At 42.0% G+C, this 19116-nt stretch overlaps 1 protein-coding gene across 1 annotated transcript in view; it reads left to right on the top strand.

Moving 5' to 3' along the window:
- The window catches only part of LOC137633043 (uncharacterized), a 101302-nt gene that overhangs the window by 51484 nt on the left and 30702 nt on the right, over positions 1-19116 (top strand). Inside the window, exons 6-9 of the mRNA XM_068365208.1 lie at positions 286-832; positions 5994-6503; positions 6891-6983; positions 11027-11178. Coding sequence (XP_068221309.1) covers positions 286-832; positions 5994-6503; positions 6891-6983; positions 11027-11178 — 1302 coding nt within the window. The remainder of the gene's footprint in view (positions 1-285; positions 833-5993; positions 6504-6890; positions 6984-11026; positions 11179-19116) is intronic.

Genomic DNA, 19116 nt, shown 5'->3' with positions numbered 1-19116 from the left:
TCGTCTCTGGGCGCGTATCACTCCGCCAGAGGTTACCCCGCATAGAAAACGGGAGTAGGGTAAACTACACAAAATTCTGGTCGGATAGGAGGAGATCCCAGATACTCCTAAGAAAGTAGTTCGAGGTAAGTACTGTTAGGAAAAATACAAATTACTTAAAATTTGTGATATTTACCCCTTGGATGTAAAAATCATATGATGTGGTTTAACTGAACTATTTTGCTGTGTAATTGTGACATATTATTTACATCATGCATTTCATCATCAAATATCTTTGTATTCAAGGACGACGCAATATGTGACGGCCGCGCCCCAAGCTCAAGTGCAGACAAAGTCATTTGTGCAGTTACCACAACATCAGGTGCAGGCACATCAGCAGTTGCAGCAGCAGCAACAATTACAACTCAAACAACAGCAGCAGCAGCAACAACAGCAGCAGCAGCAACATCAACAACAGCAGCAGCAGCAGCAGCAACAACAACAACAGCAGCAGCAACAACAGCAGCAGCAACAACAGCAGCAACAACAACAACAGCAGCAGCAGCAGCAGCAGCAGCAACAACAACAACAGCAGCAGCAACAGCAACAACAACAACAACAACAACAGCAGCAGCAGCAGCAGCAGCAACAACAACAACAACAGCAACAACAGCAGCAGCAGCATCAACAACAACAACAACAGCACCAGCGACAAATACCTGGGCAAGGCCAGGGACAGATGCCCCAGCAGATTGTGCAGTCCCCCCAGCAGCAGCAACTTGCACAAACTCAGATACCTGTACTTCAAACCAACCAACAGCCACAAACGAACACAATTACCTTCTATGAAGAGGTAAGGCCATTTTGTTTCGCGTACAAGTATTTTGTGGGCTTTAATATAAGCAAATTAGAGTATGTTGAATCCTATATCTTCTCTACTTATAAACTTTTGGGTGTGATGTGGATACTGCTGTTCTTTTGCACTAATTGTTGGGGCTCCATTGCTCTACAGGATTTTTCATGATTTTATTACAACTAACTCTAATATTGTATGTTGTTGACTAAGTTGTGTGCATTACCCAAGTTATTCTCAATGTTCTTTATTGTGTGTTTTCCTCTTGAGTTGAGTGGCTTACTAATCCTCCTTAAGTAGATAATTTCCTCTCTTATTTTCTAAAGTATTTGCTATAAATGGTAGTTGGAGAGCTTGGTACAGTTTAGATTTTTTAAAAAGTTCCTACTCAGATATATACATTTGTCCTTTAATAAGAGTATGATTTTAGGAAACTGGAAACATATTAAAAGACTTGTTTTATAATTAGGAAAAATACAAATTACTTTGAAAAATTGTGATATTCTGATGGATTGCTTTAATTTATCATATGGTGACTGCAGTATTCAATTGATTTTAATCAAAAAGATTTCAAAATATACAATAGTTGTTGAAGGCTGTCTCTGGGTCATAGTTATTTGACCCAAGAATATTTTATCTGGACCATATATGTTTAATATGTGTTTTGTGTTGTCAATGGTACCAGTAGATTGGGTTTGTGCATGTATTGTACCACTATATAATGGTAAGGGAGATGTGCATTAGTGTTGTAATTCAAGAGGTATTAGTTTGTTAAGCGTACAGTAGTTGGAAAAGTGTATGGTAGAGTAATGATTAATAGGATCAAGGATAAAACAGAGAATGCAATCTTAGAAATACAGGGTGGTTTTAGAAGAGGTTTGAATCAGATTTTTACAGTTAGGCAGATATGCGAGAAATATTTAGCAAAAGGTAAGGAGGTATATGTTGCATTTATGGATCTGGAGAAAGAGTATGATTTTGTTGATAAGGAAGCAATGTGGAATGTGATGAGGTTATATGAAGTTGGTGGAGGGTTGTTGCAAGCAGTGAAAAGTTTCTACAAAGGTAGTAAAGCATGTGTTAGGATAGGAAATGAAGTGAGTGATTGGTTTCCGGTGAGAGTGGGGCTGAGACAGGGATGTGTGATGTCGCCGTGGTTGTTTAACTTGTATGTTGATGGAGTGGTGAGAGAGGTGAATGCTCGAGTGCTTGGACGAGGCTTAAAACTGGTAGACGAGAATGACCATGAATGGGAGGTAAATCAGTTGTTGTTTGCGGATGATACTGTACTGGTTGCAGACACAGAAGAGAAGCTTGGACGATTAGTGACAGAATTTGGAAGAGTGTGTGAGAGAAAGAAGTTGAAAGTTAATGTGGGTAAGAGTAAGGTTATGAGATGTACGAGAAGGGAAGGTGGTGCAAGGTTGAATGTCATGTTGAATGGAGAGTTTCTTGAGGAGGTGGATCAGTTTAAGTACTTGGGGTCTGTTGTTGCAGCAAATGGTGGAGTGGAAGCAGATGTACGTCAGAGAGTGAATGAAGGTTGCAAAGTGTTGGGGGCAGTTAAAGGAGTAGTAAAAAATAGAGGGTTGGGCATGAATGTAAAGAGAGTTCTATATGAGAAAGTGATTGCACCAACTGTGATGTATGGATCGGAGTTGTGGGGAATGAAAGTGATGGAGAGACAGAAATTGAATGTATTTGAGAATAAGTGTCTAAGGAGTATGGGTGGTGTATCTCGAGTAGATAGGGATAGGAACGAAGTGGTGAGGGTGAGAACGGGTGTAAGAAATGAGTTAGCAGCTAGAGTGGATATGAATGTGTTGAGGTGGTTTGGCCATGTTGTGAGAATGGAAAATGGCTGTCTGCTAAAGAAGGTGATGAATGCAAGAGTTGATGGGAGAAGTACGAGAGAAAGGCCAAGGTTTGGGTGGATGGATGGAGTGAAGGAAGCTCTGGGTGATAGGAGGATTGAAGTGAGCGAGGCAAGAGAGCGTGCTAGAAATAGGAATGAATGGCGAGCGATTGTGACGCAGTTCCGGTAGGCCCTGCTGCTTCCTCCGATGCCTTAGATGACCGCGGAGGTAGCAGCAGTAGGGGATTCAGCATTATGAATCTTCATCTGTGGTGGATAATGTGGGAGGGTGGGCTGTGACACCCTAGCAGTACCAGCTGAACTCGGTTGAGTCCCTTAGGCTGGGAGGAACGTAGAGAGTAGAGGTCCCCTTTTTGTTTTTGTTTCTTTGTTGATGTTGGCTACCCCCCAAAATTGGGGGAAGTGCCTTGGTATATGTATGTATGTATATATGACATAGTTTGATTATTTTTTGTGTCCACTTAAAAAAAAAAGGGGGGGGGGGACACTTGCAACAAATTTTTAGCATATGAATTACTGTACTTGAATTAAAGGAATGAGGTCTTTGAAATGGTAGTCAAAGTAGGTGCAACCAAATCAGTACCTTGGCTTTACCTATGACAATCAGTCTAGTAAAAAGTGGAAGGAAGACTGACAGGTATGAAATTGTTGAAAATATGATCTGGTATGCCTCATTAGATGAAAAAGTTGGTTGCCCCAACAAATTGCGCACCATTAAGACGAGCTTCACTTGTGTGCATTATTCCATTGGAAGTGCCACATGATCTAGACTTGCCCCTAGGGCATGCTCTTTATGTAGGGATCATCAGGTGCCTCCCCCTGTAGTAGGGGATCTTTCACCAGAGAGAGCTAGAGTGTACACTCCCTCAATTTTTGGATTTGGTTATTGTTCCAATTAAGTTGAATGACCACTGAACGGAACAGAATCCTTCCAGTTCCCAAGTTCACAAAGTAGAGAAGACTTGCATCTAACCACCTCTGCTTTCTTTGAGGGCTCATAACTTGTAGAAAAGTAAGATCTCAAGATTGTTATTAAGAATGAACCTCCACCCTATTAACTGACCTATGAATTCGCTGTGACCCCCAGGACTCAAGTTCTACAGTGAATCCTAGGAGGAGTACTGTGAGCAGCCCCTCTCAATCTCACAGGGGATGAGCGAAAGCTGTATTTCATTCTACCCCTTACGAGACTGGCGGGTACGGTATTGGAGAGTGACGACCTCAATGTACTGTACACTCGCAATTTGATCCCACCTGCAACACCTCTTTGTCAGCCCTGGAAGAGTGATGAAGGTGACCAAGAATGCAATCTCCTCTTGGCCGAGGGAGGTCTTAGATTGTACCATTTTGCCACATTTACCTGCCACCCCAGGTAGAGCTCTGGTTAGATCACATGATGTCGGGTGTAGGTATGACCCTGGCATAGCGTAAAAATCTCTCTGTGGCGCAAGCACTACAGGCAGGCATGTGGGAATGCCACGCTACAGGTGTCTTAGACACCTTTTCCTGTGGGCTGTAGTAGCGGCACTGCTGGTGGTATAGATACCTCGTACCATTAACATTAGATCAAGGACAGAGGTTACGTCTTAGTCAGGGATGAAAGTGAAGAATGACTGGCTTTTCTTCTCCTTCCAATCTTCCCCTCTCTTTGGGCACATCAGATACCCTGTCAGCTGGAATTGATTTGACTACTGGTAAGCCCCACTTAACACACAGTTGTTCTATAGTGTAATAATAGAAGTGCCTTTCCCCATACTCTGTATACGAGCAATTGTGTACTAACCAAACAAACCCATTAGTATACATAAGCCACGTGGTTAGAACCAGACAAGCCCATTAGTATACATATGCCACATGGTTAGAACCAGGCAAACCCATTAGTATACATATGTCACATGGTTAGAACCAGGCAAACCCATGAGTATACGTATGCCACATGGTTAGAACCAGGCAAACCCATTAGTATATGTATGCCACATGGTTAGAACCAGGCAAACCCATTAGTATACATATGCCATATGGTTAAAACCAGGCAAACCCATTGATATACATATGTCACGTTGTTACAGCACATATTGTCTCCTTAGTGTCCTTTATTGCATGGACCATGGACCCACTGGTACACGATGTGTAAGGAACCTTAATTCTCACCACTTGTAGGGTCTTGAATTTGGGCATATAAGTTTCCAGCCAATTTGAACAGTGACTTCCTCCCACCTAAGGATGAGTTTCTTGTGTAAAGGGTGAAGGTTTGTATTTAAGTTAGAACAAATACTATACAAACCAGTCCTTTGCTTATATTTTTCCCACTCTCGCCAACCCCCTAGAAAGTCCCAGCTGCAATCATTGATTACTTAGTAAGCAAGTGGTGGGGGTGGGCATTCTTCCCTGCTAGTTACAGGCCATTTTTTACACTTATAAAATTTTAACTACCGTGTACTCCAATTGTTATATCTCCTATGTAAAGGAATTATGTTTGTATAGTTAGGAAAATACAAATTATCTCCAAATTTGTCATTATTGACAGTACAATTCTAATTATAAGGTTTTGTTGACAACTTTGATCGAAGGTACCAGGGTTTTTGGATGAGCGTGCCTTTGAAAGTTGTCTTAATATGGATGAATAAATTTTTAATAGCCGGGTGACACCTCTATGAGATATTCCTGCTGTGGTCAAAAGGGAGTGATAAAAAAACATCTATGATTTAGACAGCTTTTGGCTTTGCCATCACGAAATTAGTAAGGATGAAAGGTATAGATTTAATTTATAACAAATGACAAGTATTGGTTACAAATTCCTTAATGAAATTTTGTCAATATATTTTTAGCCTTCACTTTCAAAGTTTTTAATAAGCTAGAATTTATGGAATGTAATTGGTCTTACACTTTTTTTTTCTTTAATAATAAACCCATTGTCAAAATATGAATGAAGATTTCCTAACCTTGTATTCGTGTTAATTAACTTGCCAACCATTAACTTGTATCTTCCTAATTCTAATTTATGAAAGAGAAATCTGTTTTTTTATGGATAATTGCAATTATTGGATAATTCTTTTTGCTATCATTGAGTTGACAAAAATTAATAAGCCAATGAATCTATTAACCATTTTGTCATTGCCTTTGGGAAAAAGAAATCTAGAAAATTATTAACTTTTGATAACTCTGGAAACTAAAAAGATTAATTTGGGTAATATGAAGCGTAACTATATCAAGACGTCTTCACCATGAATATCTTGGGGAAGTTGTTTTCAGATTTTATGAATCCCTTGTAATTTATTTTCTCAGAAAGTCAAAGATGAGAAAGGGCAAGTTCACATAGTCCGAACCCCGGTCAGCATGGCGGCGGGTGTCCGAAGAACTGGAACCCCTGTCACTCAGTCTGTTGGTCCCCATACAATTCAGCAAGTTACACCAGTCATTGGTGGAGTACGACCAGGAGCTGTTTCCCCTCACCTCTCGGTTACCCACGGTGGTCCAAGGCTACAACGAGGCGGGCCAATCCATCGTCCTCCAAAACCAGCTGTACAGAGCCAAGATGAACAACAACAACAGCCACCATCATATCAAGGGGCATTTTTGAAACAAATTGAGAACAAAATTCCTGTTCACTCGAAAGTTATCGCTCGAAGTAAAGGGACAAAGCCTTCCGCTCAGCAGCGAAGAGTTGTTTCACAACAGCTTGGGAATCTTACACAACAGCAGCAACAACAACAGCAGCAGCAGCAACAACAACAACAGCAGCAGCTGCAGCAGCAGTCTAGACAGGTAGCGCTGCACAATGCATCTGTCATAAAGGTGGTTAGCTTGCATGAATGCGATGGTTTTTGGTTGTAAATCTAGCTTGTTGCATGGGTGATATTGCAATATTTTGGGGTATCTAATCTTTTAGGCACTTCTTTTAGTTAATATTTTGAAGCTTATAGTTGTTATAAAAAATATTTAGGCCTTCCAGATAGCATTACTTTCGTGGAAGTTTTATTTTTTCATTATTTGGTCTTGCATCCATATATAATTTTTTTTCAATATTCCTTGGGACAGCCTTCCAAGATATCAATCAGTTGTGTTTAAGTGTAATGATATGACATTAATAAAGTGTTTATATATTAATGAACATTTGGTAACAGTTCAAGAATGGTTGAAAAATCTTTGTAAAGTTACATAGAGGTATTTTCATTATTTTAGGTAACAGCAGTACCTCAGGGTCGAACTATAATTACCAGCTCAGGAACATCTCCCTGTGAATTACAGCAGCAGACAACTGAAATTCAAATCCAGGTATGAAACACACACACACACACACACACACACACACACACACACACACACACACTCTCTCTCTCTCTCTCTCTCTCTCTCTCTCTCTCTCTCTCTCTCTCTCTCTCTCTCTCTCTCATATATATATTTAAGATTTTTACCATTCAATTTTCCAATTTTATTAAATGCATAAATTGCAAAAATACCTATACTGGAGGTCCTAGGGTTATGTAGGTATCAAGTTAAAACGGATAACGCCGTCCTCTGACAAGTAGTAATGTCATGTGTCGCTTTAGCATCAATTTGCCATCTTAGCTTACAATAGGCATTCAGGATTTTGGTGTTATTCTTTTTTTGGATAGTTTTGTGCCTTGTTTTGCTTAGCATCATGTCTGGAAAGTGTAAGGGATACTCTTCTGATGGCAGTGCATCCAAGAACACAGTCTATTGAATATCTTATTTCTGATCTAGTTATTAATCTCTGGCAACATCGTATCAGATTGTATCCCAGTAAGCCTCACGTTGGTTCAGAAGTCTACAGTAAGCTTTTGTTTAAGTCTTTGAGAAGTTGAAAGTGGCAAAGGAGTGAATGTTAGAAATTTGTGGGTAATAAGGGGTGGTGTATGAGATATAAGGCTTGTATCAATCTGCGCAAGGTGAAGCAGCTAGTGCCGGTGATGGGAGATGAGAATGAGAGAGATTACAAGAGAGGAAGTGAGGAGAGCACTAGATGAAACAAGAGTAGGAAAAGCATGTGGTATGGATGGTGTGAGAGCTGAGATGTTGAAGGAAGTGGGTGTGACTGTACAGTACTTGAATGGTTGGTGAGATTGTTTATTATGTGTTTTGTGTTGTTAATGGTACCAGTAGATTGGGTTTGTGCATGTATTGTACCACTATGTAAGGGTAAGGGAGATGTGCATGAGTGTTTTAATTCAAGGGGTATTAGTTTGTGAGTGTAGTTGGAAAAGTGTATGGTAGAGTACTGATTAATAGGATTAAGGATAAAACAGAGAATGCAATCTTAGAAGTACAGGGTGGTTTTAGAAGAGGAAGGGGTTGTATGAATCAGATTTTTACAGTTAGGCAGATATGCGAGAAATATTTAGCAAAAGGTAAGGAGGTGTATGTTGCGTTTATGGATCTGGAGAAAACGTATGATAGTTGATAGGGAAGCAATGTTGAATGTGATGAGGTTATATAAAGTTGGTGGAGGGTTGTTGCAAGCATTGAAAAGTTCCTACAAAGGTAGTAAAGCATGTGTTAGGATAGGAAATGAAGTGAGCGATTGGTTTCTGGTGAGAGTGGGGCTGAGACAGGGATGTGTGATGTCGCCGTGGTTGTTTTAATTTAAATTTTAATTTTAATTAACTTTTATGTTGGAGTGGTGAGAGAGGTAAATGCTTGAGTGCTTGGGCGAGGATTGAAACTGGTAGACGAGCATGACCATGAATGGGAGGTAAATCAGTTGTTTGCAGATGATACTGTACTGGTTGCAAACGAGGAAGAGAAGCTTGGCCGATTAGTGACAGAATTTGGAAGGGTGCGTGAGAGAAAGAAGTTGAAAGTTAATGTGGGTAAGAGTAAGGTTATGAGATGTACGGGAAGGGAAGGTGGTGCGAGGTTGAATGTCGTGTTGAATGGAGAGTTACTTGAGGAGGTGGATCAGTTTAAGTACTTGGGGTCTGTTGTTACAGCAAATGGTGGAGTGGAAGCAGATGTACGTGAGAGAGTGAATGAAGGATGCAAAGTGTTGGGGATAGTTAAGGGAGTAGTAAAAAATAGAGGGTTTGGCATGAATGTAAAGAGAGTTCTGTATGAGAAAGTGATTGTACCAACTGTGATGTATGGATCAGAGTTGTGGGGAATGAAAGTGATGGAGAGACAGAAATTTAATGTGTTTGAGAATAAGTGTCTAAGGAGTATGGGTGGTGTATCTCGAGTAGATAGGGTTAGGAACGAAGTAGTGAGAGTGAGAACGGGTGTAAGAAATGAGTTAGCAGCTAGAGTGGATATGAATGTGTTGAGGTGGTTTGGCCATGTTGAAAGAATGGAAAATGTCTCTGCTAAAGAAGGTGATGAATGCAAGAGTTGATGAGAGAAGTACAAGAGGAAGGCCAAGGTTTGGGTGGATGGATAGAGTGAAGAAAGCCCTGGGTGATAGGAGGACAGATGTGAGAGAGGCAAGAGAGCATGCTAGAATAGGAATGAATGGCGAGTGATTGTGACGCAGTTCCGGTAGGCCCTGCTGCTTCCTCCGGTGCCTTGGATGACCGCGTAGGTAGCAGAAGTAGGGGATTCAGCATTATGAAGCTTCATCTGTGGTGGAAAACGGGGGAGGGTGGGCTGTGGCACCCTAGCACTACCAGCCGAACTCGCTTGAGTCCATTGTCAGGCTAAGAGGAACGTAGAGAGGAGAGGTCCCCTTTTTCGTTTCATTTGTTTGATGGGTACCCTTCAAAATTGGGGGAAGTGCCTTAGTATATGTATGTATGTACCATCAGTCAATTAGTTCGTTATACACGTTGCATTAGATTTTTCATAATTCTGACGATCCTTCACATTCAAATCTTCCCGGACAGTACCATCCTGTTCGTGTTACTAGGTATGCAGTTGCCTTCTCCATCATGAGGTCCAGTACTACACTGTATTCTAGAATTGTTATTCCAGCTGTAACCAAGGTGTGGAATGATCTTCCGAATTAGGTAGTTGAATTGGTAGAAATTCAAAAGTTCAATCTTGCAGCAAATGTTTTTATGTTGAACAGGCTGACACAAATCTTTTTATAGTATATATGTATATATATATATATATATATATATATATATATATATATATATATATATATATATATATATATATATATATATATATATATATATATATATATATATATATATATATAAAAGATCTGCTTTAATGTTGTTACTGTTCTTAAAATGTTTCAAGTTTTCATTACTTGAATACAGTACAGTAGTAGTTTATTTCTTATTTCCTTTCCTCACTGGGCTATTTTTCCATGTTGGAGTCCTTGGGCTTAAAGCATTGTGCTTTTCCAACTAGGATTGTAGCTTAATGATGATAATGAAAACAATAGAGTAAAACCAAAAATGGGAGACTCCTACGGACATAAGTCATGCGTGAGACTTCATTCGTTCTATGGTTGTGACTACCATCAAGGATAATCATTGCAGGCTTGAACGTGTAAGATCTGCCCCTATGAAGTCGACCATCACAGTATTATGAAAAAACTCAGTGGTCTCATGATTAAGATGGAGAGGTTGTTAGATGACTAGTATCAGATCGTATCCCAGTAAGCCTCATGTTGGTTAAGAAGTCTACAGTAAGCATTTGTTTGAGTCTTTTGAGAAGTTGAAAGTGTCAAAGGAGTGAAGCTGCTAGTGCTGATTATGAAGCAGCATGTGAAGTCCATGATGCATTGGCTGAGTTTATTAGGGAAGATGGATTCCTACTGAACAAGTCTGAAATGTGGATGAGATAGACTTATTTTGGAATTGTATGCCGAATCAAACCTACATCGCTAAGAAGACTGCACCAGGACATAAAGTTGGCAAGGAGAGGCTGACTTTGTTTTATGGCGTTAATGTTTTTGGCTACTGCAAGCTGAAGCCTATACTGCTGTATCAGGCTGAGAATCCCAGGGCATTCAAGGGGGCTTGGAAGAGTCAGTTACCAGTCATCTGGAAGTGTAATAGGAAGGCATAGATGACCCTCTTCTTATTTGAGGACTGGTTTTTCAACCACTTTGTGTCAGAGGTTTAGCAGCATTGCCTCTCTAGCGGACTTCATCGGAACGTTAAATGTTACTGTATGTATATAAACCCGACTTCCGACGAATAGTAGGAACGGATCTCTTTTCTATCCCGAGGACCCCGTGTAGGTGCACATGTTTACCTTAATTGTAATATTTATGCTATGATATTAGACAAATTTAGATTTGGTAACGGTAAATGTACAGTATGTGTACGTTTTCAGGAAAAAGTAGGGCCAGGAATCGATTGCAGTATTTTTTAATATAAAGTAATCCTTTAATATCTTTCCAGGGTGTTAGTCCAAGTAAAAAGCTGTCATTAACAGAATACAGAAGTAGGCAGAAAGTGTCTCAAGATTTAAAGCAGCAACAGCAGCAAACCCCTAATACCACCATTGTTGCCCAGGCCACACCCCAAGGAGCTGGTGAAGAAGTTAGAATGGTGTAAGTATTCAGGCTATTTTGATAGATTTTGTGATGTTGACAGTGGCGAGAGCCAGAATAAATTTGTCATTTTTGGCTCAGGTGACCCATGGTTAGGTGGTGTAACAAAATTATTCTAGAAGTTTTATTTCAGCTGTTACCAAGTTGTGGAATGATCTTCCTAATCGGGTAGTTGAATCAGTAGAACTTCAAAAGTTCAAAGTTGGAGCAAATGTTTTTATGTTGACCAGGCTGACACGAGTCTTTTTATAGTTTATATATGACATATCTGTTTTTGACGTTGTTAATAGTTTATATAGGACATATCTGTTTTGACGCTGTTACTTTTTTTAGAATGATATATTGTTAATTTATTCTCATCATATTTCCTTATTTCCTTTCCTCACTGGGCTATTTTTCCCTGTTGGAGCCCTTGGACTTATAGCATCTTGCTTTTCCAACTAGGGTTGTAGCTTGGCTAGTAATAATAATAATAGAATTTAAAATATATCTTCCATGAAATGTTTTCTTGCTTTATATTCATGTATTGTTTCCTGAGAGCTTGTGAATTCAGTGATGTATAGGAGACTTTCATTTTAACGTGAGATTATATTAGTATTTGAAGCACTGGAACAGGAAGGGAAAGCTACTCGGAGGGGACTGAAGGATGTTGCAAATTACTCTTTAGTTCTAGTTTACATTTTATAATCCCAATTTTACTTGACGATGAAAACCTTATACTATAGAGGGTCAGGAAAAATGAGTAAATACCTGATAATTATTTTTAGTTTGTGTCAGGGAGCTCAACAACAGAAGCAGTGTTAAAAATGAGACAATTCCAGGAAAAGTATTATACAGAGGAAGAGATTGTACCCTATACTTGTGGATTTTGAAAATATGCTCGACAATTACTTAAATAGACTAAAATTACCTTTGTTCCTCTACCATAAGACCACATTTAGACGGAAGGCAGTGGCATGGGTATCAAAAGAGTTTGATTTCTTATCATCTTACTAATGGAGGAAGTTTCAGTACATGTAAAGGTCTACTGAGAGTGAGCTGCAGTATGATGATAACCACCATTAACAAGAGAATTCAAGGGAGAGGTGGTGGAAATGTTTAAAGGGTGGAATAGTGGAATGGTTAGGAGACTGAGAATCACTATAATCAAAATATAGATTATTGTGAAGGGAAAGGAAGTTGAAGAAAAAGTACTTTCTGGGGATTGACACTATCGTGCACTGAACGTAATGGACAGTCACAGAAAGTGGTCTGGATTACTTAATATAAATGGTGCAAGAGATTTTTGATGCTTAAAATAGATAATGCAGCACATTGGGAGGATAGAAGGGGTAAGGATCCTTCTTGATGTATATGGGCAGGTTTTATAAGAGATAGAGCATTTCTGTACCCTAGAGAAAAATTTAAGTATGAAACAGTTATTAAGAGAGCAGTAAACATGGTTGGAATAAATTCAGGTTACTAGACGAGTAAATGGAAGAGAATTTTACAAGATGTGATCTTGGAATGCTAGGATTCACGCCTGTAGAGACAAACATATCTGGGAAGAGTACTTGAAAAATTGCTTTGATGTGGAACAGTTAGTCAGAAAAATAGTGAACATGGAAGTGGCAGGATGAAGAATTTAGAGCTAATACAGAATAAAAAAGAAATTGAGAGAACTCAATCACGTCCAACTTTGATAAGGGAAGAGTTTAAGCTAAAGATTCTGATGATAATTATGGTGAAGTTTTACATTTTCTATCTATCACACTACTAGTAGTGCCCTCCTTAGGGAAGGGTATGGATCTTATTCAGGAAAGCTTTCTTCTGGAACATCTGTACTTTCCTTTTTGGATCTATTTTATCTTCTATACAGTATTTCATAGATATTCTTGTATCCATATTCTTTGGACGACTCTTACAAATTACCTTTTATTTATTCCCTTCCTTTGAGCTATTATTTGTTTGCGTTTTGATTGATGTAGACCCTCGTGTTCTAGGTTGGCCAGGAGTCATTGACTCCTTAGATTGAATTTCCTTCTGAAAATCCTTTTTGGTGATGGGGTCCTGAATGGTCTTGATTCATTACGCACATTCTTGCCTCCAGCTGTTCTGTTGACCATCACCTTTTTCCTTGTCCAACATCTCGCATCTTTGGCATAGTTTTATTTCAAAATTGTAGTTTCTATAGTATATGGATATTCATAATTTTTTTTTTTTTCTTTTTTACATTGCCTTCTCTTAAAGGTTGCTACCTTTTTTTTTCCGTAAGTGGAATACAAACCTATGCTATTCATTAGGGGTATTACTTTCGGCAAAGCTGAAAGGATGAGCCGTTAAATTTTAGCGATTGTTAACTACCCATCCCGCCAGTTAGCGGGGGTTAGGGTGGTAGCTAGCTGCCCTCTTTACTCACATACTTGTGACTGTGCTTCACTTTACTTTGGCTCAGAGGGTGAGCGGTTGTTGCCGCTTTTCCTCCTCGCCTATTTTGGACTGCCATTAATCTTTGTCCTTTTAACTTATATTTTTCTCTTCTATATATGTATGAAAACATTATTAATTTTTTATATACATGTTTTAGCTTTCCTTGCAATGTCTGTTGCTGTTTTTTGTTATAGCGCAATACGGCAGGTTCTCAAGAACGGAGAACCTTCCCTCCCGACCTTTCCCCCTTGGACATTGGTCTTCCCGTTGGCGGATAGCCTTCCATGTGACTTGACCGCCGCAGGGGAATTGTTGTCGTTTGGATACTCCTCCGTTCAGCAGTTGTCGTTGCTTTCCCCGCTACGTGGAGTCTGCTGGGGGAAGGAGTGCGTCTTTCTCAGAGCTTGACTTCGGTCTTCCTCTTTCTCAAGGTCATCGCTGTTCACTTTTCATGAGTGGCCAGCAGCGTACTCTGCGGGGTTATCACCTTTCTCATTCATGGGTTAGGTTGCGATTCCGAATGGTTTCTTCATTAATTAAGTGAAGTTATAATTGATTGTAAAATAACTTTTCCGCTTCATCTCCATGGGGAACCCCTTTCCCGCCGGAGGATCAAGTGATTCTCCCGAGTAGTGAATATTCTTAGCTTAATTAATTGTAATTCTTGTTTTGTTACAATTTTTACGCTGCCACTCTCCTTCTCCAGTCTATGTCAGCCGGGGAAGGGAGTGCGCAGTCCTTATTTTGTGTCTGTTCTCTCGGTGGACACCTTTCCCGTCCGCAGACTAGGTGCTCCTCCCCAGGGAGTTTTTGTAACATAATTTGTTCTATTTTTCTTGTTAGTAATGCTGTTCTTCGTTCGACTAAGATAGCGGTTTATGCCTAGGGAATCGGCTGTCACTGTGCCATTACTTTCCTGTCCTCCTGTGCCTGTGACAGACAGCTCCTGATCAGCACACCGTCTTCGAGGAACTAGCTCCGGCTATGTTTTCTCATGCAGCGCTCGATGCAGATCTTCAACTTGAACAAGGCTTGTTGATGGGAAGCAAAGAGTGCTGCCCGAAGGTATGCCTCCAAGGGTTGGACTGCTTTCCCATCCGAGGGAGAGTTATCCTCCCCAGGTGTTGGGTTGTCCTCCCTTTATCATCTTCATCCCTTCACATTGACGCCGATTGCTGTTGCTGTTGCTGTTTCTTCGCTTAGGACTATGCTACCCCCTTGCTGAGTTGACTTTTCTGTCGGGGCCAGAGCAAAGTCAGAGGTAAGTCTCTCCTGCGAGTGTTCACCTCTCTCATTCGCGAGAGAGGCCACTCATAGAGACTCCTCTTCGTAGGGCTGCTGCTGCTGATCAGCTTGTTGATCCTCCTACTCTTTCGGGGGTTTATCACTGAGGTCTTGGACTCCACCGTTCTCTGCCTTAGAAGTGCTCCTGTACCTTTGGAAAAAGATGCCTCATCATTGGAGCTTTCCTCTTCTGAGGATTCTTCCTGATTCTACTGACGACCTTTGCCTGGTTCTTCGGACTTGCCTGCTCATCAATGAACCCCGGTTTGTGATGCACCGTTGAGGTCTCGTTCGCGAGTCTCCCCCGGGGATGCTTGCCCTTTCAAAGAGCACATCCTGTCTCTAGATCATTGTTCGGCGATTCTCCAGTCTTACTAATGAGTGAGTCACCCCTAATAAATAGAGTAGGTTTGTTTCCCAGTTATGGAACAAATGAGACATTCATAGATAATTTTTATTGTTCCTAACGATACTAACCTTTAGCTTATACAAACTTACCCACTGACCCTATCCCCCTTGAAGTCCAAAAGTAATACCCCTAATAAATAGCTAAAGGGTTGTATCATTAGGAAAAATACAAATTATCTACCAATTTGTTATCTTGCTGATCGCTAGCTCACTAATCACTAGATCTCCGATTGCTAGCTCTTCTTCTTTCTCCAGTCTCACTGATCGCTAGCTCACCTATTGCCGATCATTAGCTCGCTAGCTCACTGACCACTGATCGCTGATTGCTGGCTCGTGTTTCCCCAATAGCCAATCATCAGCTTGCTGATCACTAGCTCGCCGATCCCTGATCCCCGAAAGTCAGCTTTTGCTAGCTCACTAATCATTAGCTCGCCGATCGCTTGTTCACTGATTGCCATTCATCAATCATTAGCCCGACACTCCGATCGTCGAACCTTACTCTAGCCATCTGTTTGTTGATCACCAGCACTTTGAGCATCCTTTTAAAGCTCCGGGCGCTTATCGCCAATCTCTGGCTCGACGATCACCAACTAGTCAATTGTTGAACCATACTTCTGTTTTTCAGCCCATGTGATCATCTGCCACCTCACGTATATTGTGGCGCCGATCACCAGCTCATTAACCGCCAGCCTACTTTGCCAGCTTACTTTGCCAGCTCAATGGTGACCAACCTACCATGCCAGCTCAACGGTGACCAACTTACCTTGTCAGCTCAACGATTGCTGATCGCAAGTCGGCGATCACTGATCTCTGATCACCCTGCGGATCGCTGATTGTGTGCTCATGCTTTCGCCAATCAGCGATCTCCGATCTCCATTAGGCACTTCGCAGATCACCTTTTGCCTGTGACCTCAGACTCTCCTCGGTCTTGTTGTTTGCCAACCTTACGGCCCTCGTCAGACCAACCCTCCTCGCCACCTGTTTGGCAACGAACTCTGGCTCGTGGCACTCTAGCTAGTTTCAACTGCCATGTCTCTCATCCTTCAATGACTAGTCGGCACATGGCCGTTCGCCATTCAACAAAGGTTACCCACTCGTGGACTTATTTAGCGGATCGCCATTCACCTTCGGCTCTTTGATCACCAACTCGCCAATCATCAAGTCAACCCAACGATCAATGGCAGATCACTGCTTGCCGACTGACCAGGTAGCCTTCGTCTGCTCGTCAGTCACCATCTCCGGCTCACAGATTGCCGATTCGCTGATCACCGACAGCTTGCTCGCTGTTTACCATCACACCGATCCAATAAACGATCGGCAGTCCCCATCAGCAGCTTGTCGACAGGTGACTACTCGGGAGCACACTCTAACGATAACCAGCCCTTAACTATTGTTAACATTTGCCAGAACTATGCTAACCCTGTCAGGGCGCAAGGTAAGGTGAAGTGTTGCATTACTCACTATTTCATCAGTTAAGGCTGAGTTTGCTCCTAGGGAAGTATGCAGGGTATCGCGTCCCGTTCACTCATCTCTCTCCACGGGTCAAGACCCCAAGTGTCATGGAGATCCTATGCGAAGGGATCTGCGAAGGAGCTGGCCCTTGAGGCTGATGTCTACACCATTTTGGAGAAGGTTGGACAAGCTGTAAGACCACAGGTCTTCATGTGCACGCTGGACCTAAAGGACACATACTTCCAGAGACATCCGTCATCCCTGATTTGTCTAGTTCCCAACGGCTGCCTTTGGATTCGATCTCTCCAATGGTGGCTTGAGCCTGATTGGAATCGGGGCCTTATTCCGCGGACATTGTGATCCCCATGGGACTGGAGGAATGGGCGGACCTCAAGTGGTGGGTGGCAGACGAGAATCTGCAGAGGAGTGTAGATCTTCTCTTCTTACCCCCTGGACTTGATGCTGTTTTTAGAACCACCAAAAGAAAAGGGGGTGACAGACGTGCTGCACCAAACGACCTCAGACCTCTGGCAAGAGTCCGAAACGTACCTTCACATAAGAGTCTTATAAATGAAGGGCATCTTTCTGGTCCTTCAATAGTCCCATCAGTTCCTGGTGGGCCACTCAGTGGTGTTGATGAGCAACAACATCACAGTAGTGGCTCACATCAACAAACAAGGAGGTATTTGTTTGCAGCCCCTGTCCCATGTAGCAGTAGAAAAACTGAGATGGTCCGAAGTCTGCTTGGTAAAGCTGTCAGCCCGCTTCATTCCAGGCTAGAGGAATGTGCTCGTCGACAATCTGAGCAGAGCATCTCAGATAATGGGTATTGAATGGTCTTTGGATCACCTAGTAGCCTACAGTCCTGATTTGTGAGGTTCTCCAACCGTGGATCGCCCTGAACTTTCGGCTCCTGCTGCTCCCCAGTCCCAGATCCCAAGGCTCTCTGGCAAGATGTATTCCAACAATGGTAGGGACTACAATGACGTTTTTGCTTTTCCACCATTCTGTCTGATGAGAAGGGTACTCAAAAGGCCAGAACATCGGTCAACCTCTCAATGACTCATAGCTCTGTCTTGGCATCATGCGGAATGGTTTCCGGACCTTCTGCAGCTCCTGACGGAGCCTCTTATAGAACTCCCTCCACGATATGATCTACTCAGACAACTGCACGTCGACATTTACCACAAAGCTATAGGTTCGCTATGACTGCACGCCTGGAGACTAACCAGCATCTCCTCACTCGAGAGGATTTTCGCAACAAGTTGCGAAAAGGATTTCTGGATATCTGCGGAAATTATCAGCATTAGTCTACTAGGTAAAGTAGGACATCTTCTGTGGTTGGTGTCAGAAAAGCTCTCGCTCCATTCAATGCCACTATTCCAGTAATAGTGAAATTCTTTGGGTATTTGCGGGAAGAAAGACGCTTTTCAGTTAAGGCAGTGAAAGGCTATCGCTCAGCCTCGAGCCTTGCCTTCAAACTGAACGGAATGGACATTTCTTGATTGGTAGAACTTTCCTTACTCAAACGGAATAATGAACTTACCTGTCCTCAGTCTGAGTTGGAATGATTCGAGTTCTCCGGTCTCTAAAGAAGCCTCCCTACGAACCACTACACCAGGTAACAGATTGCCGCCTGGCTTGGAAGACAGAGTTCCTACTCTCTTTAACCTCGGCCAAACGGGTCGGTGAACGTCATGGTCTCCCATACTACATCACCTATTCAAGGGGAGGGGGAGAATTAACGTTCAGCTTCGTCCCATAATTTGTTTCCAAGACTCAATCCAGGGGTGATGGATCCTAGATTCGACCCCTTCAGGATAACGAATCGCCCCTCTGTAACAGATGATCCAGATCATCTGTTACTGTTCCCAGGGAGGAGTTTGAGGCTCTACCTCAAGAGATCAGCAACAGCCCGCCCACATGTGCTTTCGCTTGTCGTGAGCACCGGGAAAGACAAGAGGAAGATCACAAAAAACACCATCTCTGCATGGATTCAAAGTCATCATTTACGCTCTGAATCCAGAACCTTCTCCAACATGTCGACCCAGAGCTCACGATGTCAGTGGCCTTCAAAAGAGATCAAAGGTGTGAAAGAGCCAGACGACTTTCACGTCCCATTACCTGCAAGACATGACCCACAGGAGCTCGATACAATCTCTACCAGTCCTGTGGCGGCTGCACAACGTGTGGTTGAATACCTTAAGCTCCTTATTGGACAAGTAGCAGAAGGTTGAGGGGAATTACCCGGTTACAGTCAGAGAGAATAGAAAGGAATGACTGGCTCTTTTTCTTTTCATCATCCCTCCTCTCATGGGGAAAGCAGCAGCCTGGGTTCTCTGCACAAGCTGACCTCAACCACTGCAGGTAAACCATGCTCCCTTG

The sequence above is a fragment of the Palaemon carinicauda genome, chromosome 42 (assembly GCF_036898095.1).
Source record: "Palaemon carinicauda isolate YSFRI2023 chromosome 42, ASM3689809v2, whole genome shotgun sequence".
Taxonomy (NCBI): Eukaryota; Metazoa; Arthropoda; class Malacostraca; order Decapoda; family Palaemonidae; genus Palaemon; species Palaemon carinicauda.
This window is presented reverse-complemented; position numbering and strand designations above follow the sequence as displayed.